The sequence below is a fragment of the Lepus europaeus genome, chromosome 10 (genome assembly GCF_033115175.1).
Source record: "Lepus europaeus isolate LE1 chromosome 10, mLepTim1.pri, whole genome shotgun sequence".
NCBI lineage: Eukaryota > Metazoa > Chordata > Mammalia > Lagomorpha > Leporidae > Lepus > Lepus europaeus.
Genome location: NC_084836.1, coordinates 4,488,763 through 4,516,650, shown reverse-complemented (window position 1 = coordinate 4,516,650; position 27,888 = coordinate 4,488,763). Strand labels below are relative to the sequence as shown.

The 27,888-nt window shown below is 65.8% G+C and overlaps 1 protein-coding gene across 3 annotated transcripts; it reads right to left on the bottom strand.

The window, feature by feature from the left end:
- Positions 1–772: 772 nt before the first annotated feature.
- On the bottom strand, positions 773–27,447 carry SULT4A1 (sulfotransferase family 4A member 1). Of its 3 annotated transcripts, XM_062202728.1 has the most exons (8): positions 27,260–27,447; positions 15,902–16,032; positions 13,418–13,498; positions 12,890–13,016; positions 7,604–7,698; positions 3,420–3,558; positions 2,276–2,404; positions 1,092–1,177 (listed from the first exon to the last, which is right to left on the bottom strand). In XM_062202728.1, the coding sequence occupies exons 1-7, from the start codon at positions 27,426–27,428 to the stop codon at positions 2,304–2,306; spliced, it is 843 nt and encodes a 280-aa protein (XP_062058712.1). In that variant the 5' UTR covers positions 27,429–27,447; the 3' UTR covers positions 1,092–1,177; positions 2,276–2,303. The 3 variants fall into 3 exon arrangements, with proteins under 3 accessions (XP_062058711.1, XP_062058712.1, XP_062058710.1); XM_062202727.1 differs by lacking the exon at positions 2,276–2,404 and having other exon boundaries at positions 773–1,177; XM_062202726.1 differs by lacking the exon at positions 1,092–1,177 and having other exon boundaries at positions 2,311–2,668.
- Positions 27,448–27,888: the final 441 nt, after the last annotated feature.

Here is a 27,888-nt window from a genome sequence, read left to right as displayed (position 1 = left end):
AGCCGTGTAGCGTGCAGCAACACCCGTACAGTACTAAAAATAGAAAAACAGGCAAGGGACCTCAGAGAGCAGCCTCCCGCGCACACACACACGGTACTCCCACGCCACGCCACGCCACGCCACCGGCCCCGGCCAAGCCTCTCTCAGGGCAACCTAGCACACGCTGCACCTGCACCCACGCAGAGCCCCTCCCCCCAGCAGCAACGTCCATTCCCAGGGACCACCCCAGCCCCCCGCCACAGCCAGCTGCATGCCAACCGGCTGCCTCCCCTCACTCTCCAGCCGCGTCTGGGCCAGGAGATCAGGCACCAGGTTTACTCCCTCAGATCCACAGGGCAGAGGGGGACAGAACGGGGTGCCCACCCGACCTGAGCGGGGCGGGCTGCTGGACCCGCAAGGCCACTCTGCACAGCCTCCGGTGTAGAGAGCACGCCCACTGAAGACCAAGTCCCGGGACCTCCAGGTACTGCGGAGCCCTGGCTGCCTGCTCCCAGGAAGGAAGACACCCGCTCGCTGCACTCGGACACGACCGCCCGCCCGCCAGGCAGGCCACCCTCGCCAGCGTCCCTCGGCCTCGCTGGAGGCGGGGCGTCTGGGGGGGCACCCTCGCTGAGAACGACCCCACTTCAGGACAGTCGCAGAGACCTGAGCTCCACCCGTGTCCCCCACTCACGCTCCGTCCCCAGCGTTGGCTGAGAACCTGCGGGACCCGATGGCTGTGTCTTACTGAGACGCCGAGGCTACAAACACAGAGCTGGCCCTGAGATCCCTCTGCCGCCGCGCTCGCTCGCGCTCTCCCTCGGGGCCGCACTTTTATTTGGCTTACTGACATTTGCGATTTCCAGTGAGAAGCTCCGAAAAACACAACGAGGGACGCGGGGCTGCCAAAGGCGGCCGTCCCAGCCGCGTGTGCTACGGACACTACGGCACGCGGCCCCGTGCACGTCCCCTGCTCTGCACACGCTGCTCCCAGGGTGCGTCCGGCCAGCGAGAGGTGGAGGCGCACGGGACTTGGAGCTATACAGTGTCTGGGTATTGTGACATGCAGGTGGGCTGTTCTGTGGTTACAAATAGAACTCAAAGGTGAGGTCGCACTTGCCCATCTTCTGTTTGTACACCAGGTCGAACTTCTCGTTCATGGAGACGGTGAAGATGTCCTTCCACAGCCCGACTCGTCCTGGAACACAAACACAGGGCCACGGGCGCCTTGGCGACGGCTCTGGGGGGCCCCGGCTCTGGCCCTGGAGTCCCCCAGCCTGGCCCGCAGCGGGAGCTCAGGCCAGGAGCGCCACAGACCGGCCGGGCCCCTCGTGTTTCCGGGGCTCCTGTGAGTGGCAGCCACGACCTGAACCGACTTCCCCGAGCCTGGTGCCGGGAGGCCGCCTTGGCTGCCTCTGCCCACTTGGTGGGACTTCCTGGACCCAGCCCTCAGCCCTCCGGGGAGGGGCTTCACCTCCCGGTTTTGGTGGTCGCCACAAGCCGCGTGCAGGAGCTCAGGCCGGCCCGAGGGGAGCCTTGGCCCGCCAGGCGCCGTGCCCCTCGGGCTCAGCAGCTTGGGCAAGGCATCGCGGGCCTCTGGAGAGGCTCGACACGAAAGCAAAGCACCCAGAGGCAGCCAATGCCGGGGCCTGCGGGAGCTGTCCTGCGGGTCAGGGCGAAGACAGCCCTGGTGGGGGGGGGGGGGGTGCTGCACGGAGGGGACCTGTGACCTGCAGGAGGCCTCAGCTCCGCCCCAGAGTCCCAGCCACACCCCAACCTGCTCAGAAAGCCAGGCCGCTCCCCCGCGGCTGTGCCAACGCTGGGCTGTGGGCCACGTGCGGGCGCTGGACTCTGCTGGTTTATGACGGCTTGGGGGAAAGACAGAGAGCAACAGATGTCGCCAACTCCGCTTTCCTTAACCACAGAACCTGAGGCTGGCCAGGTCCACCGGCTGTGGTCGCTCTGAAGATGTCCCAGCTATGGGAGCCACAGGGACCACCGTGCACGCGCACAGTTCTGTGTGCTGCGGCACCTGTGAGGCCAGCGCTCCGGGCGTCCCCACGAACCCCAGACTGAGGCTGCGGGACCCTGCGAGCGCTGAGCTCGAAGATCTGACACTGCGCAGACTGCGTCCGTGGCAGTGTGAGGCGGCCTCCCCGTGCTGGCGAGAAGACAGCGAAACCAGAAAGCTGCTCTCTAGTGCCCCGGGGGGACAGGCTTAGACGCTCCCAGACCAAACACACGAATGCCATACGTGTCGGTGATCAGCTGAGAGCCCATGGGAGGAGTCACCCACCTGGTTCAGCATTTGCAATCAAGACAAGTTATGCCGGGGCATGAATCAAATGGGAGCAGTGCAACCGGCTCCTGGAGCCCCTGCACCCTCCCCGCCTCGGCGAGGTCTTCCCAGCAAAGAGGCAATGGGCTAAAAGGAAACAAAACCAAAGAACTGAAATAAAGCAAAACCAAGGAGACAATGACGAAGCAGACGCATGCGCGGGAGCCCCTGGAGGTCCATTCATGGATGACAGGACACAGCAAACGCAAAACCGAAAACACGCAAATAAACTCTAAATAATCAACACGGGTGAAGATGCAGCCGGAAGACGAACGGCGAGGCGCTGTGGCTCGGATAGCTCCCCCCGGCACCAGCAGACGGCTCCGCCTCCCTGAGAGGGGCACTGTGCACCTGGGAGGAGCAGGAAGCTGCAGACCCCAGGGGGCTCCCCTCCGCTCCCCTCTTCCCCACCCTGCACAGACTGCAGGGGAGCTGGGCCCCCCTCCCCTGGGATGCTCTCCCCCCGGAAGTCCCCACACCCCTGGACGGCAGGTATTGACAGGTATAGACGCTTGCCTATCGAGACCAGGGCCAGAATGTGATTCGCCCCTGAGGCTTCAAGGCCAACCCTCCCAGCATCCACTGCTGCGAACCCCAAGGGAAGGGGTAGCGGACTCAGGCCAAGCAGGACTCCTGCCTGGAATGTGTCCCCATCTCCAACGGCCTCGCGCCCACACCCACCACCTGCCGGGTCCAGGAAGAGCCTGCGCCTCCTCCTGTGGCTGCAGGGAATTCCCCAGGGCAGCGAGAGGTCCCAGTGCCCTGGGAAACCCGGTGGCATTCAACCCTCGCCCTGGGCATGCTCTGTGGGCACCGGATCCCAGCCATCGGGAAGGCCCCTGGGGGAAACCTCTTGCACACAAGCCCGGACTGTCCCCAACAGCACCCCGCAGCGAGCTGGGTGATACAAACACCAGCGCGTGGGGCAGGGGCTGCTCCGCTGTCCAGGCACACTGGCCAGTAGCCTGCAGGCAACCTTCTCGCCCTGGCAAAGCACAAGGGGCAGCAGAGGTCCAGGAGGCCGGGGCCACCGTCAGAGGGGCACGAGGAGAGGAAGATGGGCCGGGCGGGCGAGCCGGGCGTGGCAGGGAGGGACACGTACCCCGGCCCACAGGCAGGGCCTCAGCGTTGCAGCACTGGTCCACCAGCTGGTGGCAGTGCTCGATCAGGGACTCCAGCTGGGCCTTGTCGCAGGGCACCCCCAGGAATCTGGCCAGCTGCTCCACCATCGTCACCAGGTCCTGCGAGCCAAGGGCAGAGGGAGAGCGGCCATCAGGGGCAGGACAAGGACCCGGCTGGGCACAAGCTAGGGCCAGGCTGCCAGAGCCCCGCCGGGCTCAGCTCACAGCTCCAAGGGGAGCCGGGGAGCCAGTACGAGGTCTGGACAGAGCCATGGCGATGCTTTCAACAGCAGCAAGTCCGGCTGTCTTCGCAACCGTGCGTGAGCAAGACTAAGCGGACTCCCTCGCTCTCCCTGCACCCGGGGAAGCTGGACCCTGGGCTGGCCCTGGGGAGAGCCCTCCCAGGCCTGTGGCCGGCCACCTCCCTGTAAGAAGCTGGACAGATGCAGCAACACCCCCTCCCCCACTGCAAGAGCAGCCTCCCAGACACCTGCACACACCTGCTCACCACAAACCCCGCCCCCCAAGCCTTTAGGACCCTGAGCGTCACCAGTAAGTCCCCAAACACAGGGAAACGCTGAAGGGGGTTTCCTCTGCTGAAGGTTTCCAAAGAACCCTTCCCCCCACACACATCAAAGCCTCAGGGAGCCCTGCTACCCCACCCAGGTGCCTTTAACACAGCCTCCCCAGGCCCTAGGGCAGAGCCTCTGCAGCACCAACCCGAGACCCTAGAGTGCTCCTTCCTGCCACAGGGACCCTGGAGGCTCCCTCCCGCCTGGGCAGCACAGGGACCCTGGAGGCTCCCTCCCACCACAGGGACCCTGGAGTGCTCCCCACCCCCCAGGCAGCACAGAGACCCTGGAGGCTCCCTCCCGCCCGGGCAGGACAGAGACCCTGGAGGCTCCCTCCCACCACAGGGACCCTGGAGGCTCCCTCCCACCACAGGGACCCTGGAGGCTCCCTCCCGCCTGGGCAGCACAGGGACCCTGGAGGCTCCCCACCCCAGGCAGCACAGAGACCCTGGAGGCTCCCTCCCACCACAGGGACCCTGGAGGCTCCCTCCCACCCGGGCAGCACAGGGACCCTGGAGGCTCCCTCCCACCACAGGGACCCTGGAGGCTCCCTCCCGCCTGGGCAGCACAGGGACCCTGGAGGCTCCCCACCCCAGGCAGCACAGGGACCCTGGAGGCTCCCTCCCACCACAGGGACCCTGGAGGCTCCCTCCCACCAGGGCAGCACAGGGACCCTGGAGCGCTCCCCACTCCAGGCAGCACAGGGACCCTGGAGGCTCCCTCCCGCCCGGGCAGCACAGGGACCCTGGAGGCTCCCTCCCACCACAGGGACCCTGGAGGCTCCCCACCCCAGGCAGCACAGGGACCCTGGAGGCTCCCTCCCACCACAGGGACCCTGGAGGCTCCCTCCCGCCCGGGCAGCACAGGGACCCTGGAGGCTCCCTCCCACCACAGGGACCCTGGAGGCTCCCTTCCACCACAGGGACCCTGGAGGCTCCCTCCCGCCTGGGCAGCACAGGGATGCGACAGAAATCAAGACAGAGCTCAGGAAGAGAAGAGCGAGCCTCCCCGCCTGCCGCTGCACGCTCTGTGGAAAGGAAGTAAAGAGCCAGACAGGGGCCTGCGCCGTGGTGCAGTAGGCCAAGCCACCACCTGCAGTGCCAGCATCCCATACAGGCACCGGTTCAAGTCCCAGCTGTTCCTCTTCCGATCCAGCTCTCTGCTACAGCCTGGGAAAGCAGGAGAAGATGGCCCAGGTGCTTGGGCTCCTGCACCCACGTGGAAGACCCAGAAGCTCCTGGCCCCTGGCTTCGGATCAGCACAGCTCCAGCCATTGCAGCCAAGTGGGGAGTGAACCAGTGGATGGAAGACCTCTCTCTCTGTGTCTCTCCTTCTCTGTCTGTAACTCCGCCTCTCAAATACATAAATAAATTCTTTGAAGGAAAAAAAAAAAGTGCTTCCTGTGGAGGTCAAGCTGAGCACACGCTCCCCAGCAGGAGTGGGGGGCACCTGGCCCAGGGGAAACACAGGTGCCCGACGGCCAGGTGCCTGTCGGCAGTAGCAACAACACGAACGACCACGAGTCCTGCAGAACACACGACAGCCGCGGAGTCGCTGCAAGACTTTTCTCCCCACCCCTCCCAGGGACACCTCGGGACCCAACCCACAAACCGGGGGCCCTGACGCTGCCCTCGAAGACTTCTGAGCGTGGGCTTAGACAACGCCGGGAAGGGCCTGCCTCATCCAGCAACAACACGCTCTGCACCTGCGTGGGGGACCCTGAAGACGCTCCTGGCTCCTGGCTTCAGACTGGCTCAGCTCTGGCCGCTGTGGGCATTTGGGGAGTGAACCACTGAATGGAAGACACCCCCCCCCCAACACTGTAACTCTACCTCTCAAATAAAAAAAGAGCAAGCGAGCCAGCAGAAACCTGGGCCTCCCCAGGTGAGGCTGCAGCTGGCCCGTGAGCACAGACCTCTGGGGAAGGCAGCACAGCCTGGCGGGACAGCGCGCTGTGGTGACAGCCGCCGGGGGGGCTATGACCCTGGACCCGGTCCATGACACAGCCGACCACCGACCACCGCCTGCGGGCCAGCCCCCACACTGCTGGGGACCGGCCCAGAGATGGAGAGCGCGGATCCTCCCAGAACACAGCTATCTTCATGGCGGCCTCATTCAGAATCACCCAGGATGGAAATGACCCAAGCCCTTCACGTGGCGGGCGCCGGCGGTGTGGCCACGGGCGTGACGGAGCCACCAGGGGCAGAAAGGGCAGGAGGGGAGCAGCTGAGGTCTCCCCGGAGGCAGAGCCCACAGGACGTGGCAGGCCTGACGTGGGTACCGAGGCTGACGGCAGTGTCAGTCACGGAGGGCGGCACTGGTGCCACCCGCCCAGGCAGGGCGTCTCCAGCTCAGTGTGGGTGTAGCAGTCGGATTTCTCCAGCCACTCGGGAAGACCTGTGTCTGGGAGGCCCCGCAGCTGGCCTGGGGCCCCCGTGGCTGTGCAGTGAGCGGAGAAGGGACGAGACAGGACTGGGGCCTGGGGGAGAGGGACAGTGCCTGGTGCTGGTGCCATCTGGCCAGGGAGGAGGGGAGGAGTGAGCAGAGCATGGAGGACAGGGACAGCGGCCGCACCAGATGCTGCCAGAAGCCCAGGTGAGAGGACCCAGGCACTGCCAGTGGCCCCAGCAGCAGGAGGTCCCCAGGGACCCTGACACAGGGGCCCGGGAGTGGCAGGGCTGACAGCAGCGGGCTCAGGAGAGGAGGAGGGGATCTGGGAGCGGAGCGGCGGGCTCTGGGGCTTCCAGAGCAGGGGGGTGAGATCTGCTGCCCACGTGTCTAAAGCAGGAGAAACGGCAGCTGGAGGGCGTGGTGGGGCGCGGGGCAGCGGCCGGGGCAGGCGGCAGTTCTGCTACTGTTCGGCACCAGAGTAAAGGACCGGGCTTCCCACGGCGCTGCACCTCGTGAGCCGGCCTGGAAACGGCCCCGGGAGCCCGGGCCAGCCAGAGTAAAGGACCGGGCTTCCCACGGCGCTGCACCTCGTGAGCCGGCCCGGAAACGGCCCGGGAGCCCGGGCCAGCCAGAGTAAAGGACCGGGCTTCCCACGGCGCTGCACCTCGTGAGCCGGCCCGGAAACGGCCCCGGGAGCCCGGGCCAGCCAGAGTAAAGGACCGGGCTTCCCACGGCGCTGCACCTCGTGAGCCGGCCCGGAAACGGCCCGGGAGCCCGGGCCAGCCAGAGTAAAGGACCGGGCTTCCCACGGCGCTGCACCTCGTGAGCCGGCCCGGAAACGGCCCGGGAGCCCGGGCCAGCCAGAGGGGCTGGAACGGACCACAGGTGGAGGCCTCAGCCCTGCCCAGGGGTCCTGGACGCAGCACGGGCCCCTCAGTGTCCACAGGTCCAGAGAGGGTGCTGGGGGGCAGAGCCAGGCCCCGGGGGACGCCCGCGCCCGCAGCACTCACCCGGTACATGTCTGCTGGGGGGCAGAGCCAGGCCCCGGGGGACACCCGCGCCCGCGGCACTCACCCGGTGCATGTCTGCTGGGGGGCAGAGCCAGGCCCCGGGGGACGCCCGCGCCCGCGGCACTCACCCGGTGCATGTCTGCTGGGGGGCAGAGCCAGGCCCCGGGGGACGCCCGCGCCCGCGGCACTCACCCGGTGCATGTCTTCATACTTGAGGAACAGCACGTTCCCGTCCATCCGGTGCTCCCAGAACTCCTGCACGTGCTCGAACCAGGAGCCGTAGCCCACTGCGGAGACAGGACGGTGGGCCTTAGCGGGCAGCACACAGGCAGGGCCTGCACCCCGCCCAGCACGGGGCTCCGCGCCCGCCCAGGTGAGGGAGGAGCAGGCCACCGGAGAAGCCCCGGCCCTCCGCCCGCCCCTGCCTTTCAGGAGCCTTGAAAAGCGGACTGGGCAGTGAGGCCCCTGAGGCTGTGGGATCCACGGTACCAGGCGGGCAGGTTTCAACACTACCCTAGGGGCCGGCTCTGTGGCACAGCAGGTTAAACCACTGCCTGTGACGCTAGCATCCCCTGTGGTCACCGGTTCCAGTCCCAGCTTCTCTGCTTCCAATCCAGCTCCCTGTTAATGGCGTGGCAAGTGGAAGATGGCCAAGTGCTTGGGCCCCTGCACCCACGTGGAGGACCCAGATCTAAGGAGTGAACCAGCAGATGGAAGATCTCTCTCTGTCTCTCCCTCTCTCTGTATAACTCTCAAATAAATAAATTATATCTTTAAAAAAAGACATTACCCAGGCTTACCACCCAGCGAGAGGTGGGCAGGACAGGAACAAGCCCAGAGGGAGGGGGACCACAGGAGGTGGGGGGTGGCGAGAGGAATTGAGGGACAGGAGGAGGAGCTGGGACAGGAGGAGGAGCTGGGGCAGGAGGAGGAGCTGGAGGCAGGAGGAGGAGCTGGGACAGGAGGAGGAGCTGCGACAGGAGGAGGAGCTGGGGACAGGAGGAGCTGGGGACAAGAGGAGCTGGGGACAAGAGGAGCTGGGACAGGAGGAGGAGCTGGGGCAGGAGGAGGAGCTGCGACAGGAGGAGCTGGGGCAGGAGGAGGAGCTGGGACAGGAGGAGGAGCTGGGGACAGGAGGAGGAGCTGGGGACAGGAGGAGCTGGGGACAAGAGGAGCTGGGACAGGAGGAGGAGCTGGGGCAGGAGGAGGAGCTGGGGCAGGAGGAGGAGCTGGGACAGGAGGAGCTGGGACAGGAGGAGGAGCTGGGGCAGGAGGAGGAGCTGGGGCAGGAGGAGGAGCTGGGGCAGGAGGAGCTGGGACAGGAGGAGCTGGGACAGGAGGAGGAGCTGGAGGCAGGAGGAGGAGCTGGGACAGGAGGAGGAGCTGCGACAGGAGGAGGAGCTGGGGACAGGAGGAGGAGCTGGGGACAAGAGGAGCTGGGGACAAGAGGAGCTGGGACAGGAGGAGGAGCTGGGGCAGGAGGAGGAGCTGGGACAGGAGGAGGTGGGGCAGGAGGAGGAGCTGGGACAGGAGGAGCTGGGACAGGAGGAGGAGCTGGGGCAGGAGGAGCTGGGGCAGGAGGAGGAGCTGGGACAGGAGGAGCTGGGACAGGAGGAGGAGCTGGAGGCAGGAGGAGGAGCTGGGACAGGAGGAGGAGCTGCGACAGGAGGAGGAGCTGGGGACAGGAGGAGGAGCTGGGGACAAGAGGAGCTGGGGACAAGAGGAGCTGGGACAGGAGGAGGAGCTGGGGCAGGAGGAGGAGCTGGGACAGGAGGAGGTGGGGCAGGAGGAGGAGCTGGGACAGGAGGAGCTGGGACAGGAGGAGGAGCTGGGACAGGAGGAGGAGCTGGGGCAGGAGGAGGAGCTGGGACAGGAGGAGGAGCTGGGACAGGAGGAGGAGGTGGGGCAGGAGGAGCTGGGGCAGGAGGAGGAGCTGGGGCAGGAGGAGCTGGGACAGGAGGAGGAGCTGGGGGCAGGAGGAGGAGGTGGGGACAGGAGGAGGAGCTGGGACAGGAGGAGGAGCTGGGGCAGGAGGAGGAGCTGGGGCAGGAGGAGGAGGTGGGGACAGGAGGAGGAGCTGGGACAGGAGGAGGAGCTGGGGCAGGAGGAGGAGCTGGGGCAGGAGGAGCTGGGACAGGAGGAGGAGCTGGAGCAGGAGGAGGAGCTGGGGCAGGAGGAGCTGGGACAGGAGGAGGAGCTGGGGCAGGAGAAGGAGGAGGTGGGACAGGAGGAGGAGGAGGTGGGGGCAGGAGGAGGAGGTGGGACAGGAGGAGGAGGAGGTGGGGGCAGGAGGAGGAGGTGGGGCAGGAGGAGGAGCCGGGGCAGGAGGAGGAGCCGGGGCAGGAGGAGGAGGAGGTGGGACAGGAGGAGGTGGGGCAGGAGGAGGAGCCGGGGCAGGAGGAGGAGGAGGTGGGACAGGAGGAGCCGGGGCAGGAGGAGGAGCTGGGACAGGAGGAGGAGGTGGGGGCAGGAGGAGGAGCTGGGGCAGGAGGAGGAGCTGGGACAGGAGGAGCTGGGGCAGGAGGAGGAGCTGTGGGCAGGAGGAGGAGCTGGGGGCAGGAGGAGGAGCTGGGACAGGAGGAGGAGCGGGGGCAGGAGGAGGAGCTGGGGCAGGAGGAGCTGGGGCAGGAGGAGGAGCTGGGACAGGAGGAGGTGGGGCAGGAGGAGGAGCTGGGGCAGGAGGAGGTGCTGGGACAGGAGGAGGAGCTGGGGCAGGAGGAGGAGCTGGGGCAGTTTGAGGAGCTGGGGCAGGAGGAGGAGCTGGGGGCAGGAGCTGGGGCAGGAGGAGGAGCTGGGGCAGGAGGAGGAGCTGGGACAGGAGGAGCTGGGGCAGGAGGAGGAGCTGGGGCAGGAGGAGGAGCTGGGGGCAGGAGGAGGAGCTGGGGCAGGAGGAGGAGCTGGGACAGGAGGAGCTGGGGCAGGAGGAGGAGCTGGGGCAGGAGGAGGAGCTGGGGCAGGAGGAGCTGGGGGCAGGAGGAGGAGCTGGGGCAGGAGGAGGAGCGGAGAGGCGCACAGGATCCCCGGAGCCCACCCACGTCTGCCCCCATGAGGATCTAGCCTGCTTGAAACGGCTCCTCACTCGCACCAGCGACTCTCACCCACCGCGCTTCCCAGCACCTGGGTCCCAGCCAGGCTCTCTGCAGTGCTCAGGGGCCTGGGTGAGGGACAGTGGGGCAGGCGGCACCCAACAGCACAGCACGTCCACACAGCATCCCCACATGGCATGGGTGTCACCGGGACCCCCGTCTGCACAGTGTCACCACACAGCATGGGTCACTGTGACCCTGTCTACACAGCGTCCCCACATGGCATGGGTCACTGTGGCTCTGTCTACACAGCGTCCCCACACAGCATGGGTCACTGTGGCTCCGTCGACACAGCATCCCCACACAGCATGGGTCACTGTGGCTCTGTCTACACAGCGTCCCCACATGGCATGGGTCATCCCCACATGGCATTGGTCACTGTGACCCCATCTACACAGTGTCTCTACACGGCATGGGTCACTGTGGCTCTGTCGACAGTGTCTCCACACAGCATGGGTCACTGTGACCCTGTCTACACAGCGTCCCCACATGGCATGGGTCATCCCCACATGGCATTGGTCACTGTGACCCCGTCTACACAGTGTCTCTACACGGCATGGGTCACTGTGGCTCTGTCTACACAGTGTCTCTACACGGCATGGGTCACTGTGGCTCTGTCTACACAGCGTCCCCACATGGCATGGGTCATCCCCACATGGCATTGGTCACTGCGACCCCATCTACACAGTGTCTCTACACGGCATGGGTCATTGTGGCTCTGTCGACACAGTGTCTCCACACAGCATGGGTCACTGTGGCTCTGTCTACACAGCGTCCCCACATGGCATGGGTCATCCCCACATGGCATTGGTCACTGTGACCCCGTCTACACAGTGTCTCTACACGGCATGGGTCACTGTGGCTCTGTCGACACAGTGTCTGCACACAGCATGGGTCACTGTGACCCTGTCTACACAGCGTCCCCACATGGCATGGGTCATCCCCACATGGCATTGGTCACTGTGACCCCGTCTACACAGTGTCTCTACACGGCATGGGTCACTGTGGCTCCATTTACACAGCGTGACCACATGGAATGGGTCACCGTGACCCCGTCTACACAGCATCCCTACATGGGATGGTTCACTGTGACCCCGCCTACACTGTGACCCCATGCGGCAAGGGTCATCATGAGCCTGTCTACACAGCTCCCCCGTGTTGTACGCCGCACCTGCCAGGGTGACCCCAGATTCCTCCTCCTTATTGAGATCCTTTACTAGGGTCTCAACCTCCCCACCGGGCCGGACGGTGCCACAGTCACCTCATGGCTCCTGTGTGTTACTCCCCACTTCTCTATGGCGCCAGCAAACACCAACGGGCTGCCCAGGATTTGTGCAGTGGAACCGAGGCATGGGCACATGGCCTTGACTTCCGTGGGGGCCGTGTGCTGTGACCCTGACCACGTGCCGAGGCCTACAATGGCCAACAGAAGCTGTGAGCCCTGCTCCCCAGTGGTCTGAGTGTGGCCCCCCATGCTGCTCACGGGGGCACAGTCCTCCCACATCCCCCGGCTTCTACAGTGGCCACAGTGCGAGCTGGCCCTTAAGGAATGGTTTTAGGAACCGTGTGAGTGGTCAGCAGGGATGTCCCCAAGGGCAGGTGGCTTGGGGAGGAAGGCCTTTAGCAGGTGCCTTGGCCTCAGCCCCAGGCGCAGCCAACCCAGAATCCCCAGGGGCCGTGAGGTCATAGAGGTGGGTCGTTAGAGCCACGCACTGCAGTGCCAAGAGCCCACAAGGCTCTCCTCTCTGGCTCAGCCTGGGGCTCTGTCCTGACCGTGTCACACGCTCTCCCCGACGAGTCCGAGAGGCCACACTCGGCAATGTGGCCAAACAGCACTGCTGCCGGGACAGGAAGGGGCAAATGTGGTTTCAGACTTGGGAGCCACCTGGCCCCACTGCGCATTAACTGAAGGCTCTGCTGGGTGCACCCCACATACTACCCACGAGAGGTCCCCGACACCCAGGGGCCACCTTGGGAGGGGACAGGCAGCCAGCAGGGTGAAGAGAACGAGGGCTGCCGAGGGCAGCTGCTTCCTCCCTGCCCTACACCCCTGCCTTCCCCCGAGAGCAGTGGGTGCCAACCCTCCTCCCTGCGGGCTCTGTCCCACGGTTGTGGACACAGCCCAGCCGCAGCCCCAGCCCACCCTCTGGCCTCTGTGAGTGACAGCAGTGACTCTGGGCCTCCGGTCTCCTGTTCCATTCTCGTCTTGTCCCGAGCCCGGGCAGCAAAGAGGGGTGTTTAATGGGGGGCCTTCGCAGAAGCCCCAGGAGCGTGGTGGGAGTGCAGGACTCTGGGGACTGGCTCTGCCACAAGTGGGCCCCATGACCTATACCAGCCTCCCCTTGGGGGACGGCCAGAAGTGGGGGCACATGGCCCCAGCGGGGATACTCACACTTGTCATTCATGAACCTCCGGCAGAACTCCTGGAAGGTGCCCCGGTAGCTCATGGTGCGCAGGGAGCGGTGGAACTGGTAGTAGGACACCACCAGGTCCTTGGGGTTGCGAGCCATGTAGATGACCTGCGGGCAGCAGGGAAGGTCAGGGACTTCCACGTCCAGGTCCAGCCGACCTGCAGCCTGCTTTGCCGCGGCCCCTTCCCAGGGTGTACGCCGGCCACGTGACAGCGCCTGCAGGCTGCGCGTGTGGGTGTCCCACTGGACTTCTGTCCCCTGCACCTGCTCCGCATCAGCCAGAGACACACAAGGGACACCCCTGACACCGGTGGCCTCACATACACAACGTGGCTGAGGAACGGTGGTCACCATTGTGACCGGGGACCCTCGAGCCCAGCAGCCAACACTGGCTGCAGCTGGCCCCGGGCACATCTGGGGGACAAGAAAACCAACAGCTGGAACAGCTGGCCCAAGGCAGCCTCTAAGCCCAGGCAGGCAAGAGGCACGGGGAGTGCCGGAAGCCTTACCTTGGAGTCCCCGTTGTGGAGGTCGGAGGGCAGGAAGCGGTAGGGCAGGTGGCTCTTGATGAGGCGTGGAGACGTCAGCTCCTGTGGGGCCAGAGGACCCAGGCTCAGAGAGGACCCGGGCTCAGGGAGGACCCGGGCTCAGAGAGGACCCAGGCTCAGGGAGGACCCGGGCTCAGAGAGGACCCAGGCTCAGAGGACCCGGGCTCAGAGAGGACCCAGGCTCAGGGAGGACCCGGGCTCAGAGAGGACCCAGGCTCAGGGAGGACCCGGGCTCAGGGAGGACCCAGGATCAGAGAGAACCCAGGCTCAGAGAGGACTCAGGCTCAGAGAGGACCCAGGCTCAGAGAGGAGCCAGGATCAGGGAGGACCCAGGATCAGAGAGGACCCAGGATCAGAGAGGACCTGGGGTCAGGGAGGACCCAGGCTCAGAGAGGACCCGGGCTCAGAGAGGACCCGGGATCAGGGAGGACCCGGGCTCAGGGAGGACCTAGTCTCAGAGAGGACCCGGGCTCAGAGAGGACCCGGGATCAGGGAGGACCCGGGCTCAGGAAGGACCTGGGCTCAGAGAGGACCCGGGATCAGGGAGGACCCGGGATCAGGGAGGACCCGGGATCAGAGAGGACCCGGGCTCAGGGAGGACCCGGGATCAGGGAGGACCTAGGCTCAGAGGGGACCCAGGCTCAGAGAGGAGCCAGGATCAGGGAGGAGCCAGGATCAGGGAGGACCCGGGATCAGAGAGGACCCAGGATCAGAGGGCACTGGCTCAGAGAGGACCCAGGATTAGGGAGGACCCAGGATCAGAAAGGACCCAGGATCATGGAGCACCCAGGATCAGAGAGGACACAGGGCTCAGAGAGGACCCAGGCTCAGAGAGGACCCGGGCTCAGAGAGGACTGGAGATCAGAGAGGATCCAGGCTCAGAGAGGACCCGGGCTCAGAGAGGACTGGGGGTCAGAGAGGACCAAAGCTCAGAGAAGAACCAGGATCAGAGAGGACCTAGGATCAGAGAACTCAGGGCTCAGAGAGGACCCAGGCTCAGAGAACCCAGGGCTCAGAGAGGACCCAGGCTCAGAGGGGACCCAGGATCAGAGAACCCAGGGCTCAGAGAGGACCCAGGCTCAGAGGGGACCCAGGCTCAGAGAGGACCCAGGCTCAGAGGGGATCTGGGCTTAGGGAGGATCCAGGCTCAGAGAGAACCCAGGCTCAGAGGACCCAGGCTCAGAGAAGACCCAGGCTCAGAGGGGACCCGGGCTCAGAGAGGACTCAGGCTCAGAGGGGACCTGGGCTCAGAGAGGACTCAGGCTCAGAGAGGACCCAGGCTCAGAGGACCCAGGATCAGAGGGGACCCAGGCTCAGAGAGGACCCAGGCTCAGAGGACCCAGGCTCAGAAGGCACTGGCTCAGAGAGGAGGCAGCCGCAGTCCCACAGGCCCCTGTCAGGGCCTTTCTGTCAGGCAGGGGGCGTGAGGAGCTCGCAGGGCCCAGCCCGTTCCCTGCCGGCTTCCCACCATGACAAACTGGAGAACCGTGCACCCTGCAGGGAAGTGGGTCCCTGTCCTCAGCCTGCCAGTCACAGGTGTCTGCTGAGTGGATCTGGGAGCTGGTGCTCTGGTCTGGACTGGCCAAGGCAGAGGAAGCACAAGGTGCAGGCGTGGCCCCGGCCCAACGCGCTCCACTCCTGCCTGCCCTCGGGCCCGCACACAGCAGCCAGGCTGAGCCAGCCACACACAGATGGCTCCCATGGCTCCCATGCCTCCCCAGAGCCCCTCCAGGAATAAGCCTGGCCCTCACATGGACTTCCCACAGCCCGGAAGGAGTCGAGCCCCCCCGACCCAGGCCTCTGCACCCACCAGTCCCCCAGTCTCCTTTGGGGCACCCTCCTAGTGCCACACGATTTCCTGTCCTGTGCGGCCGTGACGCGATGCTATGCCCTGGTGCCAAGAGCAGCACCTGGCACGCAGCGGGCACTGAATGGCTCCCTAAGAGACTCAACACGGGGGAGCCGGGCACAGGAGTGGGGCAAAGGTGAGGCCGGGGCATGGAGACTGGCTCCCTCGGGACGAGCTCAGAGCTTGCTCCAGGGTGCGGGAGGGTGGGCAGGCGAGACGGAGGCCTGAACTAAAGACACGCGGGGGTTGGGGGTGGATGGTGGAGAGGGAATTCCAGGTCCATGAGAGGGCAGAGGGGCAGGGGATGACGCCTCGCAGACCTGACACCACCCATCTGCTGCCAGCACCCCCGGCTCCAGCGCAGAGGGTGGCCCAGGCGCTCAGCCAGCCCCACCCGCACTCCCTGCCACCCACCTCCTTCCTGCTCTGTGGAAGCCCTGAGCCGCACGGGCACCCACACCTGGGCAGACTGCAGGGTCACAGTCACGCTCACACCTGCCAGTGCCCCTCCTGGCTGTCGGGGGCCACCTGGGAGCTCTCTGCTCCCCACCCCCACCCCTGCCCCCACAAGCCCCGTGGAAGCAGCTCTCACTCACTTTGATGATGTCCAGGCCGGGCTGCGGGTACTCCAAGACCGGAAGCTGCTCGTCGATGTTCATCAGGCCGATCTCGTCGGGGTCAGCTCCCTGACTGACCAGGTAGACCACCTCCTGCAGCAAGCTGGTGCCTGGGAGAGAGGCCACATGGAGGTGCGCTCAGAGCAGGCACAGGCCCGGGGCCCGGGGCCCAGGGGCGGGGCGGGGCGGGAGGGCTGGGTCCCGTGCAAGGTCTGAGCCCAAACCCCACCAGCTTCTCCAGGCTGTGAGAAGCAGGCAGGACCAGAGCCCACTGCACCAGGGCCTCACGGGGGCACCAGGTGGCCGGCTCAGCCAAGGCTCCAGGCATGACCGGAGCGGGAGGGAGAACTTCCAGCTACTGATGCTCACGGTGGAACTGTGTCTGCTCCTGTCTATGAGAGCCGAAGCTCCGAGAAATCCACTCCCAAGTCTACAGAGACCCGGGGTTTGCTTCTGATAAGTTCTAGAATAACCTCGGCCACACCGCTCATGAGACGGCCGACGGCTGGAGACGCAAACGCCCGACAAGAGGCGGCAAGGAGCCCGATGACCGCCCGACCGTGATGAGGACACAGGCCCCCCACTGCGCACAGCACAGCCGACAGCTGGCTCTCTCGCCGTCGGTGATGGCTTCCACCGCTCTAGGCTCAAGAATGGATGAGACCGGGCGACGGTGGCAGAGGGGAGTCTAGGGAAGACGCAAGGGAGACCCCAGGGCCTAGAGTCACCACCTTTGTCTGGGCCAGCTACATGTGACACCCATTAAAATGAGAACAGCGCCCCCCGCCTCCGTGTCTGCTCAGCCTGGCGAGCACAGCCCGCTCCCCATGGCTGTGGCCCCAGGCCCCACGTCCCCACTAACAGCAGAGGGGGCTGCGGGGGGCAAGGGTGCCCAAAGGGCTGCACACCTGCTGACCCTGTCTCCCTCCTGGCCAGTGAGCACCGTGGCCTGGGCAGCCCCTGCTGGGACCCAGGCTCGGGGTTGATGGGCTGAGGCCCAGGCCGCTCTGAGCTTCCCCCGATTCAGACCCAGGCTTCAGCCCCCTGCCTAGCGAAGCCCTCTGAGTTCCGCACATCTACCTGGGCTCCCAGCCTCCCCCCACGCAGTCTCCGGCGTCTCCACCACCGACCACCCTGGGCACACAGGTCCTATATCTGGGCCCCATGGGACCAGAGAGAACTCCCAGGGAGGTCGTGGCTCTCTGGACACGTTCAGCACCACCCAGACAGGCGCCCAGCGAGCCACCCCTCCCCAGCCCCACCTTGCAGCCCCACAGAACAAGTGGACACAGCTCAACACACCTGCCCGTTCGCTGCGGGGACTCCGGCTCTGGCCCTGGCTCCTCAGTGCTCACGGCCCAGCCCGGCCGCTCCCCGGTGCAAGTGGCGCGCCCCCTCCTCACGTCTCAGGTCCCAGCACCCTGCCAGGGTGTCTGGAGCTGACCCCTCCTACCCCTCCCATGAGGGCACCATGCAGCCCTGCACTAACAGGGCAGTGAGGCCACACGGCTGCCCACCGCCCACCGAGGGGCCTCCAGGGGCTGTGCGCGCTCCAGCAGGCAGAGAGCCCCCTCCCCACTGCTCTCCTAGCCCCTGCACTCCTCAGCCTGTGTGCCCAGCCCCCTCCTGCCTCAGGCTATCAGCATTTGCTGTTCCTGCTGGGACCCTCCCCCCACCTTCCTTCCTGTGCCTACTCCAATGTCACCCAGCAGGGGCTCCCCATCACCCTCCCATCCTGCGTCCTGCCCCTGCCTGGGAGCAGCCTGCCCGTTCCCTTCTCTGCTCACACCCCCACCCTGCAGGACGGTTCTGCCTGCTCTTGTTCTTTGTCACACAGCATGAGCCTACACCCAGGGGCCGGCGCTGTGTCGTAGCAGGTAAAGCCGCCGCCTGCAGTGCTGGCATCCAATATGGGTGCCAGTTCAAGTCCCGGCTGCTCCACTTCCAATCCAGCTCTCTGCTGTGGCCTGGGAAAGCAGTAGAAGATGGCCCAAGTCCTTGGGCCCCTGCACCTGAGTGGGAGACCTGGAAGAAGCTTCTGGCTCCTGGCTTTGGATCGGCACAGCTCAGGCTGTTGTGTCCATCTGGGGAGTGAGCCAGTGGATAGAAGACCTCTCTCTCTCTCTCTGCCTCTCTGTAACTCTGCCTTTCAAATAAATAAATAAATAAATATTTAAAAAAAAAAAAGAAACAAAAGAAGTCTGCACCTGGCCACGCCCAATTGAGGTTTCCCCAACCTACAACCAGGGCCAGCTGTAAGGAATCCCCACACACCGGGAGCTGAAAACCACAGGGACTCCCTGCCCCCTGACACGCCAAGGGCCCGCCCACCTGCCTGCCCCTCACCTTCCCCACCTATCCCAAACCACAGGGACTCCCCGCCCCCTGACACACCGAGGGCCCGCCCACCTGCCTGCCCCTCACCTTCCCCACCTATCCCAAACCACAGGGACTCCCCGCCCCCTGACACACCGAGGGCCCGCCCACCTGCCTGCCCATCACCTACCCCACCTATCCCAAACCACAGGGACTCCCCGCCCCCTGACACGCCAAGGGCCCGCCCACCTGCCTGCCCATCACCTACCCCACCTATCCCAAACCACAGGGACTCCCCGCCCCCTGACACGCCAAGGGCCCGCCCACCTGCCTGCCCATCACCTTCCCCACCTATCCCAAACCACAGGGACTCCCCGCCCCCTGACACGCCAAGGGCCCGCCCACCTGCCTGCCCATCACCTACCCCACCTATCCCAAACCACAGGGACTCCCCGCCCCCTGACACACCGAGGGCCCGCCCACCTGCCTGCCCATCACCTACCCCACCTATCCCAAACCACAGGGACTCCCCGCCCCCTGACACACCGAGGGCCCGCCCACCTGCCTGCCCATCACCTACCCCAGTATTCAGGGACCGAGGGCTCAGCCCCTGTCAGGCTCCAGGCTGGCCCTGGAGTCTGAGGAGACCCGGTCCCTGCCTCCCTCTTCCAGGAAAGGGAGGGGACCTGCCCAGGGCCAGAGAGGCTCAGCCCCGACATTGCAGCTTCCAGCGCCTGAGTCAGGACGGGCCCCACGGGCTGGGATAGGTCGCACACAGGCTGCCACACAGGCGCCTCTGACACGCTCCCCGCAGCTGACAGGGACAAGACGCTCACATCTGTGCAGCAGAGCAGGTGCGCCAAGGGCGGGGCGGGGGACAGGGCAGGCAGGGGCAGTGAGGCCCATGCTGGCCACAGAGCACGGCACATGCAGGGGGCACAGGCTGCAGTCCCCCCAACACACAAGACGCCGAAGGCAGAAGAGGGGACCGTGCAGCAAGGGAGTGGCAGCACGGGAGGGAACCGGCTCCCCCAGCTGCAGCCCCGGGGGCGGAGGCCAGGCCGGTTCCCGACAAACCCAATCCCAGCAATGGGAGCCAGGCTGCCGGAGCAGAGCCTGGGGCAGCGGGCAGGGCAGGGCTGTCTCGCTGGCCACCAACACCAGCCACACAGGCTCTGTCGTGGCGGGCTGGAGGCCGTGGTTCCCAGAGCTGCTTCTGCTGACGCGGCAAAACACCCACTAGATCAACGCTCCGGGGCGGCCGGCAGTGTGCCCTGGGCGGGGAGCCAGTGGAGTCCTGGGAGGACCTGCCCCAACCTCGGGCACAGCCTGCGTGAGCGGCCGCACCAGGCAGGGCGCCCGTCAGAGACCCCAGGACCCTGGGAACAGCAGGAAGCCACAGCCCAGGCCAGAGCCGCTGGGGATGGGCTGCAGCCCTTGACTTTCCCTCCTTTGCCAAAGTCGCCCGTGTGCCTGGAACAGCACAGCAGGCAGAGCCGCCCCAGCACCCCAGGGAGAAGCGCTGGCTTGAGTCTCGCTGCTTCCGATCCGGCTCCCTGCTAATGTGCCGGGGAAAGCAGGGGAAGATGGCCCGAGTGCGTGGGCCCCTGCACCCACATGGGAGACCAGAACTCAGGCTCCTGGCTTCAGCCCAGCCCAGCCTGGGTTGTAGCAGCCATTTGGAGAGTGAACCAGCAAACGGAAGACCTGTCTCCTCTCTGTCGCTCTGCCTTCCAGATAAGCAAGTCTTTTTTAAAGAAGAAAGTGACCTGTAAGACGCACGTGGCGGACCCCTCGCTCTCCCCACGGCTCGCGCCCCCAGCAACAGGCCCTCGGCTGACGCTGCCTCCACCAACAGGGTGCTGCCGACGTGATTTCAGGACCTGTGCCCTGCAGGAGGCCCACAGATCCTCAGCTAAGGAAGGCGAGGACCCAGGCCAACGCCCCGACACCCCCGAGCCACAGCAGCACCGGGGATGGAATCTGGCGGCGTCCAGCGTCCCACGCGAGATGCTCCCCGGTCTCTTCCCCCTGGCCAGTGCCTCCCCTGCAGCTCTGCCACAGCCCTTCTCGGTGGCCAAGACATGGCCGTCTTCCTGGGACCCCTCCACGTTGATGCGCCATGTCCCCCTGGTCATCGCTGGGCATCCGGCTGCTTCCAGAGCGTGGCTGGGGATGAGTCCCGGGCTGCACCCAGCACCAACAGCGTCTGCTCGCCGCCCGGAAGGCCACCGAGAACTCTCGGCCCAGGGTCGTAGACATCTTCTGTGTGGGGCTGGAGCCCCTGTCGCTCAGTGTGGGACCTCCACGCAGTCTTTCCTCGGGCACCATGCTGCTGGGGGAGGGGGAGCCCCTGACTCCCCGTGCTCTGCGGACGCTGGTCCCGGGCGCGTTCTCTCTTCCAAGCTGTCTTCGTCGTAACAGGAGTCTACGCTCCTTGTCTCTGGCTCCTAGTTCTCAACCTCCTGCAGGACAAGGGCCGGCTCCGTGGCACAGTGGCTAAGCCTCGGCCTGCAGCACCACCGTCCCACGTGGGTGCCAGTTCAAGTCCTGGCTGCTCCTCTTCCTGCCCAGCTCTCTGCTGTGGCCTGGGAAAGCAGTGGAAGAAGGCCCAAGTGCTTGGGCGCCTGCACCCACGTGAGAGACCTAGAGGAAGCTCCCGGCTCCTGGCTTCAGATCGGCGCAGTTCCGGGTATTGCAACCATCCGGGGAGTGAACCAGCAGATGGAAGACCTCTCTCTGTCTCTCCCTCTCTCTGTCTGTAAGTCTACCTCTCTGGGACACACCCTTTGCTTCACCGTTCTCGGACAGAGGGGTTAAGATTCCAACTTTCCCACCTCGGATTCCCCAGTCTTTCCTGCTCTTTCCCGATCCCTCTCCCCTCCCTGTGCGGGAAGCATTTCAGCGCCTCTGCTCCCCTCCTCCCGGATTCCAGAGTTCTTCCCTCTGCGTTCGGTTTTGTCTTCTTGCTGGAGATGTGGCTCCTGGAGGCTGGGGCGCCTCTCCTGGGGACGCCACGTGTCTGAGAGCAGTCCACAGGCACTTCACAGGGGAGGCTCATCGCCACGGCAACACCACGGCAACAGTTACAGGGCAGGGCCAGCACTGCCAACCTGCAGCATCAGCGTCCCATATGGCAACGGGTTCTAGTCCCGGCTGCTCCACTTCCAATCCAGCTCCCTGCTAATGTGCCTGGGGAAGCAGTGGAAGATGGCCCACGTGGTTGGGCCCCTGCACCCACATGGGGGACCCAGAAAACCTCCTGGCTTCAGCCTGGCACGGCCCTCGTTGCAGCCGCCTGGGAGTGAACCAGCAATGGAAGATCTCTGTCTGTGCCTCTGCCCCTCTGTAACTCTGCCTTTCAAATAAATCAATCTTTGAGAAAAAAAAAATAAAACCATTTACAGGGCTTATCTTCGGGTCAGCTTCTCCCAAGAGGGTGCCTCCAGCCTCCCAATCCAGGGCGGGGCCACAGGCATGCTGGGGCATGGGAGGGGGATCGGGAACCCCACCTCCCATGGCTGCAGCTCTCCCATGACCCCTGCTCCCCACAGGGCCTGCACCCCAGCCTTGCTCTGTGCAGGCTTCCCCGGGACAGCCTCCTGTTTCCGTCACCCCTTACCCTGTCACCTCATCCCACGCAGAGTTCCACGGCCGGGACCGGTTCCCCCTCTCCCCCACACAAGCCCGTGATGTCGTCAGCATCTGGGGTCTGAGCTCTCTGTGCCTTGTCGCTGGCGGGAGGCTCCCAGAGGAAGCAGCGCTGGGCATGTGTGTCCCATTAGCCTGGAGACCCCCGGCCCCGCCCTCGCCCAGGGTCCCAGAGGCTGCGACTCCCGGAGCCCTGCAGCTCCTCGGAGGGGCAGGAGAACGCCTGAAGCTGTGACACCCACAGAGCTGACCCTGTGGCCCTCGCCCCGCAGGGTCACAGGGACCACCCCAGATACGTCCCCTACCCTCCCAAAGCAGAGCAAAGACCAGTCTCCCTGTGAGTGCCTACCATGGGCTCCCCGCCCTGCCATGGGCTCCCCACCCCACCACGGGCTCCCCGCCCTGCCACAGCCAGCACCTGCCATGGGCTCCCCAGCCAGCACCTGCCATGGCCAGTGCCCCCCACCATGCAGAGGGGACGGGGAACCCAAGGGCAAACCAGCAGGGAAGGCAGCACTGCACCCAGCTCCGGCCTACTCTGGCTCACACACAGGGGCCCCGGAGTCACCCTGGGGACAGCCAAGGGAACGCTCTGAGGCCCTGGCATTGGACCATGGACTCAACAACGACCTCGTCTGGTCCCCACCACACCCACAGCCCCTGCATCCACCTCGCCCTGCACCCCCGGAAGCAGGCTCAGCAGTGAACTGCACACAGCCCCCAGCACTGGCCCCAGAACCAGCGTGCTGTACACACACACACACCAACCACACATACATGTGCATACATACGACACACCACCCATACGCACCTCACCCACACATACATACCACGGCCATGCCACACGGCACACACGTGAATGTACATGACACTCAGACACACCTGACATACACACCCACATCCAAACACTTACACACATGCCTACAACACAACACCCATATATAAACATACACGCTATATATACCACACCCAGACACATACATACCTTACACGTGCCCTACAAACCACACAGACACACACATACACATACACACCAAACACCACACACAGCGTCACCTCACTCACAGTGACACACACAGGACAGCGTCACCTCACTCACAGTGACACACACACAGGACAGCGTCACCTCACTCACTGTGACACACACACAGGACAGCGTCACCTCACTCACTGTGACACACACAGGACAGCGTCACCTCACTCACTGTGACACACACAGGACAGCGTCACCTCACTCACAGTCACACACACAGGACAGCGTCACCTCACTCACTGTGACACACAGGACAGCGTCACTCACAGTCACACACACAGGACAGCGTCACCTCACTCACTGTGACACACACACAGGACAGCGTCACCTCACTCACTGTGACACACACACAGGACAGCGTCACCTCACTCACTGTGACACACACAGGACAGCGTCACCTCACTCACAGTCACACACACAGGACAGCGTCACCTCACTCACTGTGACACACAGGACATCTGTCCCTCTCCTGTCAGGCTTCCCGAGACTGCGTGGGGATGTGGCAGGGCCCGGCTCAGTCCGTGTTATGTGGTGTGGCAGGGCCCGGCTCAGCCCGTGTTGATGTGGTGTGGCAGGGCCCGGCTCAGCCCGTGTTGATGTGATGTGGCAGGGCCCGGCTCAGCCCGTGTTGATGTGGTGTGGCAGGGCCCGGCTCAGCCCGTGTTGATGTGGTGTCGCAGGGCCCGGCTCAGCCCGTGTTGATGTGGTGTGGCAGGGCCCGGCTCAGCCCGTGTTGATGTGGTGTGGCAGGGCCCGGCTCAGCCCGTGTTATGTGGTGTCGCAGGGCCCGGCTCAGCCCGTGTTGATGTGGTGTGGCAGGGCCTGGCTCGCCCTGTGTAGATGCAGTGGGGCTGGGCCTGGCTCACCCCATAGCCAGCCCCACGTGGGGATGTGTCGGGGCCGGGCCAGGCTCACTCCGTGGCCGGCCCCACGTGGCCATGTTACCCCGTGGCCTGCCCTCTGCCCCTGCAGGCTGTGCTGTGCCCGTCACAGGTGGAAAGGTGCATGCGAGTCAAGGTGGACGGGACCCCGGGAATCTGCAGCCAGGGCGGCCTCACACCCTGGCGGAGCCCCCACAGCCAGCGCTCAGGATGCCCGAGGCAGCCAGCCACCTCCGGTTACAAAGTGGCGCCGGCAACACAGTGGGATCTCTCGGACACGGCCATTTCCACAGAGCGCTCCTGGGGCCAGAGCGACCGTGGGGACACCCGTATCCCACATCACAGGGCCTGGCTCAACTCTGGCTCCCTCACTTCCAACCAGCTTCCTGTAACATGCACCCCAGAAGGAGCAGCTGAGGGCTCAAGTGCTAGGGGCCCTGCCACCCACGTGGGAGACCCCGCTGGAGTTTTGGGCTCCTGGCTTTGGCCCGGCCCAGCCCCCACTCTTTAGGGTACTTGGGGAGTGAATCAAAGATGGAAGGTTCTCTCTCTGGCAAATCCGGCAGCAGAGCCGGTGCCCTGCCTGTGGGCTGTCTGACCGGGCAGCCAGGGCCAGGGGTGACCCTGGGGACCTGGGGCCCTCTCCGTCTCCCTCACCCTCTCCCTCAGCGCTCCTGAGAAACTCAATTTCCACTTTTACGTCGTGGAATGTGAACAGCTGACCTGCACTGGCGGGTCCTGTGCCAGAGCCTGGGCGAGTTCCCGTCTGCAGGTCTAACAACCACACCCCGCCTCCGGCAGACCGGAGCCCCTGAGGACAGGCACCGGATGGATGGGCCTCTCCCGGTCTGCCCAGACCTAGGAGAGCCTCTGGCTCAGCAGGTGCGCGGGGGAGAGGTGTGGCCCAAAGCCCAGAGCCCTGCCCACGAAGCCCTGGGTGCTGTGTCCGCCGTCCTCACCGCACACGTCGCGGGGGAGGGACAGGCTCACCTCTCTCTGTAGAAACGGGGCTCCGTCTCCGGTCCAGGGCCCGGCTACTAAGCTGCAAAGTGGCAGTGAATCCAGGCCCTTCGGCTGCAAAGCTGGGGGGCCTCCCACAGATGCACCGCGGTCGGCAGGGACAAGGAGCAGAGCAGAAGGGGGCCGCCTGGAGCCCGCCTGCAGGGCGCTCAGCTGAGAAACCACAAATCCTGGGCCTGGGACCCCAGCCCTACAGAGCACGCTCAAAGAAGGCGGATCCTCCCTCCTCCTTGGGGCCACAGCCCCGCGGCCACCTGAGTTCCCAAGGACAACAGAGCTCCCGCGGAGCAGAAGGTGGCTGTGGACCGAGGGACCCGGTCAGGCCTGGCCTCTGTCCCCCGGGAGCTGTGAGACGAGCAAGCTCCTGCCCCCTTCCGCCCAACAGCGGGAGAGCAGTGGGCACGCAGCTCTGGACAAGCGGTCACAGAAGCTGGGGGCACCCAAGGTCCCATCCCAAACCGCAACGGGTGTGTGCTGCTGGTGACAGCCCCCGGAGGGTCGCAGGCAGAACCCAGATCCCAACCCACGGGCCCTTCCTGCTGCACCTGCTGCCCCATGGGCGGCTCCCAGGCGCTTCTGGGCTGAGAGAAACAGGGGCAGACAGGTGGGGCCCCTGCGTCAGCCCTGCACCACTCCACGTCCCACGTTGTATAAACAGGGTAGAGGGGGCAGCAGAGGAGAGCCTTCACACGCTGGCTACAGCCACCGGGCCTCTCTCAGACAAGGCTCACCGAGGCCGCCCGTCCCCGGGATGCTGGAGAGAGACAGGAGCAGTGAGAACCAGGAAGTAAGGGGACAGGAGGAGGGAATGGGGGCTGGCAGCACACCATGCCCCTGGCCCACCCTCGACCCCAGGAAGCATCCCAGGCCCGCAGTTCAAGGCCTCACTGGCCACAGAGGCTGGGGCGAGGCCCTCGGGCAGCCAGGGCCTCCGCTCCCCGACCTGGGAAGTGGGAGCCGGCCTGAGCCCCGCCACATTTACAGTGACGATGCACTTAAGTCGCCAGGCACGGGCACGGCAGGTGGACAGCTGCCCAGCCGGCCGTGCGCTGGCTCTTGGCTGTCCTCAGGCCGCCTGACCCTCAGGTGTAAGACAAAAGGGGCAAGCAGGGGTGGACCGAGGAAGAGGAAGGCCACAGGGGGGTAACTCCTCAGCCAACAGCTCTAGGGCTTTCTGTGAGACCTCGCCCAGGGCCTAGCCACTGCTGCAGAGCCAACGCAGCTGCTCCCCCGTGAAAAGCCCGGGGTGTGGGGCGGCTGCTGTCCTGTGGGTGGGCTGGGCTACCCCCGGGGACGCCAGCACCCACAGCAGAGCTCCCAGGACTGAGTGCGCCTGGGGGGTGGGGCGTGGATGCGACCTTGGCACTCAGGCCCCTGCCACCCACTTCCGAGACCGGGATGGAGCTCCTGGCTCCTGGCTTTGGCCTGTGAGAGCACTGGGGGAAGTGAACCAGCGGACGAAGATCTCTCTCTCTCTCTGTCTCTTTCTCCCTCCCCTCTCTCTGTCACTCGGCCTTTCAAACAAACCAAAACTCAAACATCTAAGGCGTGCCAGTTTATTTGTGAGCCGTGCAGGTTACTAACAAGATAGGGCTTCTGGTGATCTGGAAATCTTCAAGACCAACGCGTCAGTCTCCATCCAGCACCCAGGACGTTCCCCCTCAGAGCCCCCCAGTCCCTCTGCGGGGTCCCCCAAGACCACAGCGTGGCCAGCGAGCCCCCCACCCCCACCTCACTGCTGCCCGGGTGCAGGAGAGCCACAAGCCCCTCCCAGGAGCTGAGGCCCCACCTCCACCTCCCCGGCCCCAGTGTGGACAGGAGCGCCTCCCCCCAATCCCAAAGTCACTCTGTCCCCGGCTCACCCCAGGCCGCCCGGAACCCCGGTTTATCTCACTCCCCGGGCACACAGCGCACTCGGTAGCTGTGTCCTTCCCAGAGACGGCCCCCAACCCCGCCGGGCCAGGCCTGAGCCCGGCTCCTCCGCTCCTTGCCCCAGCGCTGCAGCCCCCTCCCCAGCCTCCCGTAGGGCGGGACACTGCAGCACCCTCGGGGCTAATGGCCCCTACCCAAGCCTGGCCCAGCGCCACCGCAAGCCCAGCCGCCTTCCGAGCCCCCTAGGCCGGCCCCCCCAGAATGCAGCGGCGACCCCAGACACCCCGGGGCGTTCGCCACGCCACACGGAGGCCGCTCGCCGGCTGTGTGACCTTGGGCGAGCCGCCTGCCTCTCTGGGCCCCGCGGGCCGGGTGCGGACGGTCGCCGCCTCCCTCCCGGGCTGCGGTGGGCGTGACGTCAGCGAGGGCCGGCGCCGGCGCGCGGGGCAGGGCTGCTCCCATCCCCCCCCACCCCGGGCGCGGCCGAGGCCCAGGGCCGGGACCAGAGAGGTGCGGGAGCCGCGCAAGGTCACACAGCCGCGGGCGGCCCCGCGCGGCGCTCACCGGACTTGGGGTAGGTGACGATCCACACGTCGCTGGGCCGCACCGGGAAGTTGGCGATCTCCTCCATCTTCCCGCGGCAGAAGGGCGGCAGCCGCACGCCGTGGAACTCGAAGTACTTGCTCTCGAACTCCCCCGGGGTGCTGGGGGTCTCGGCCTCGCTCTCCGCCATGCCGCCGCCGCCCGCTGCCCGCCCGCGCCCCGCACGCGCCCGCGCCCGCCGCTCCAGCCGGCGCGCGGCGCCCGCTCCGCAGACGTGACGTCACGGCGCCGCCCGACGCGCGCCGCCGGCTCCCGCGGGCATGACGTCACGGCGCCGCCTCCGGCCTCGGGGGGGGGGGGGCGGCGGCGCGGCCGAGCAGCGCGGGTGGACCAGGTAAGGACAGGTGCGTGACACCCGCGGGCGGCCGGCGGCGGGTCGCGCTGCACACCCCGGGCTCTGCATTTCGTGCGCGGCGCGCGGACGACACCGCGTCCGGTGGGGTCGGTGGGGCCGCCGCTCCCCTGCCTTCCTCTCCGCAGACTCGCGTCGGGCACCTGCCCCATGCTGGGGCCTGCGGGCCAGGAAGAGGAGCCGGGGCGCCTTTCCCGGTTCCCTGCCCCCGGGGGTCCCTGCCTGTGGGGTGCGGGGC

Coding starts and splice junctions, on each gene's coding strand:
- SULT4A1 (XM_062202726.1), bottom strand. CDS start 27,428: ATGGCGGAGAGCGAGGCCGAGACCCCCAGCACCCCGGGGGAGTTCGAG. Junction 3,559..7,603: donor AGTATGAAGACATGCACCGG/GTGAGTGCCGCG, acceptor CTTGGCTCGCAG/GACCTGGTGACGATGGTGGA. Junction 2,669..3,419: donor GGCCCTGCCTGTGGGCCGGG/GTACGTGTCCCT, acceptor TGCTCCTCCCAG/GTGCACAGTGCCCCTCTCAG.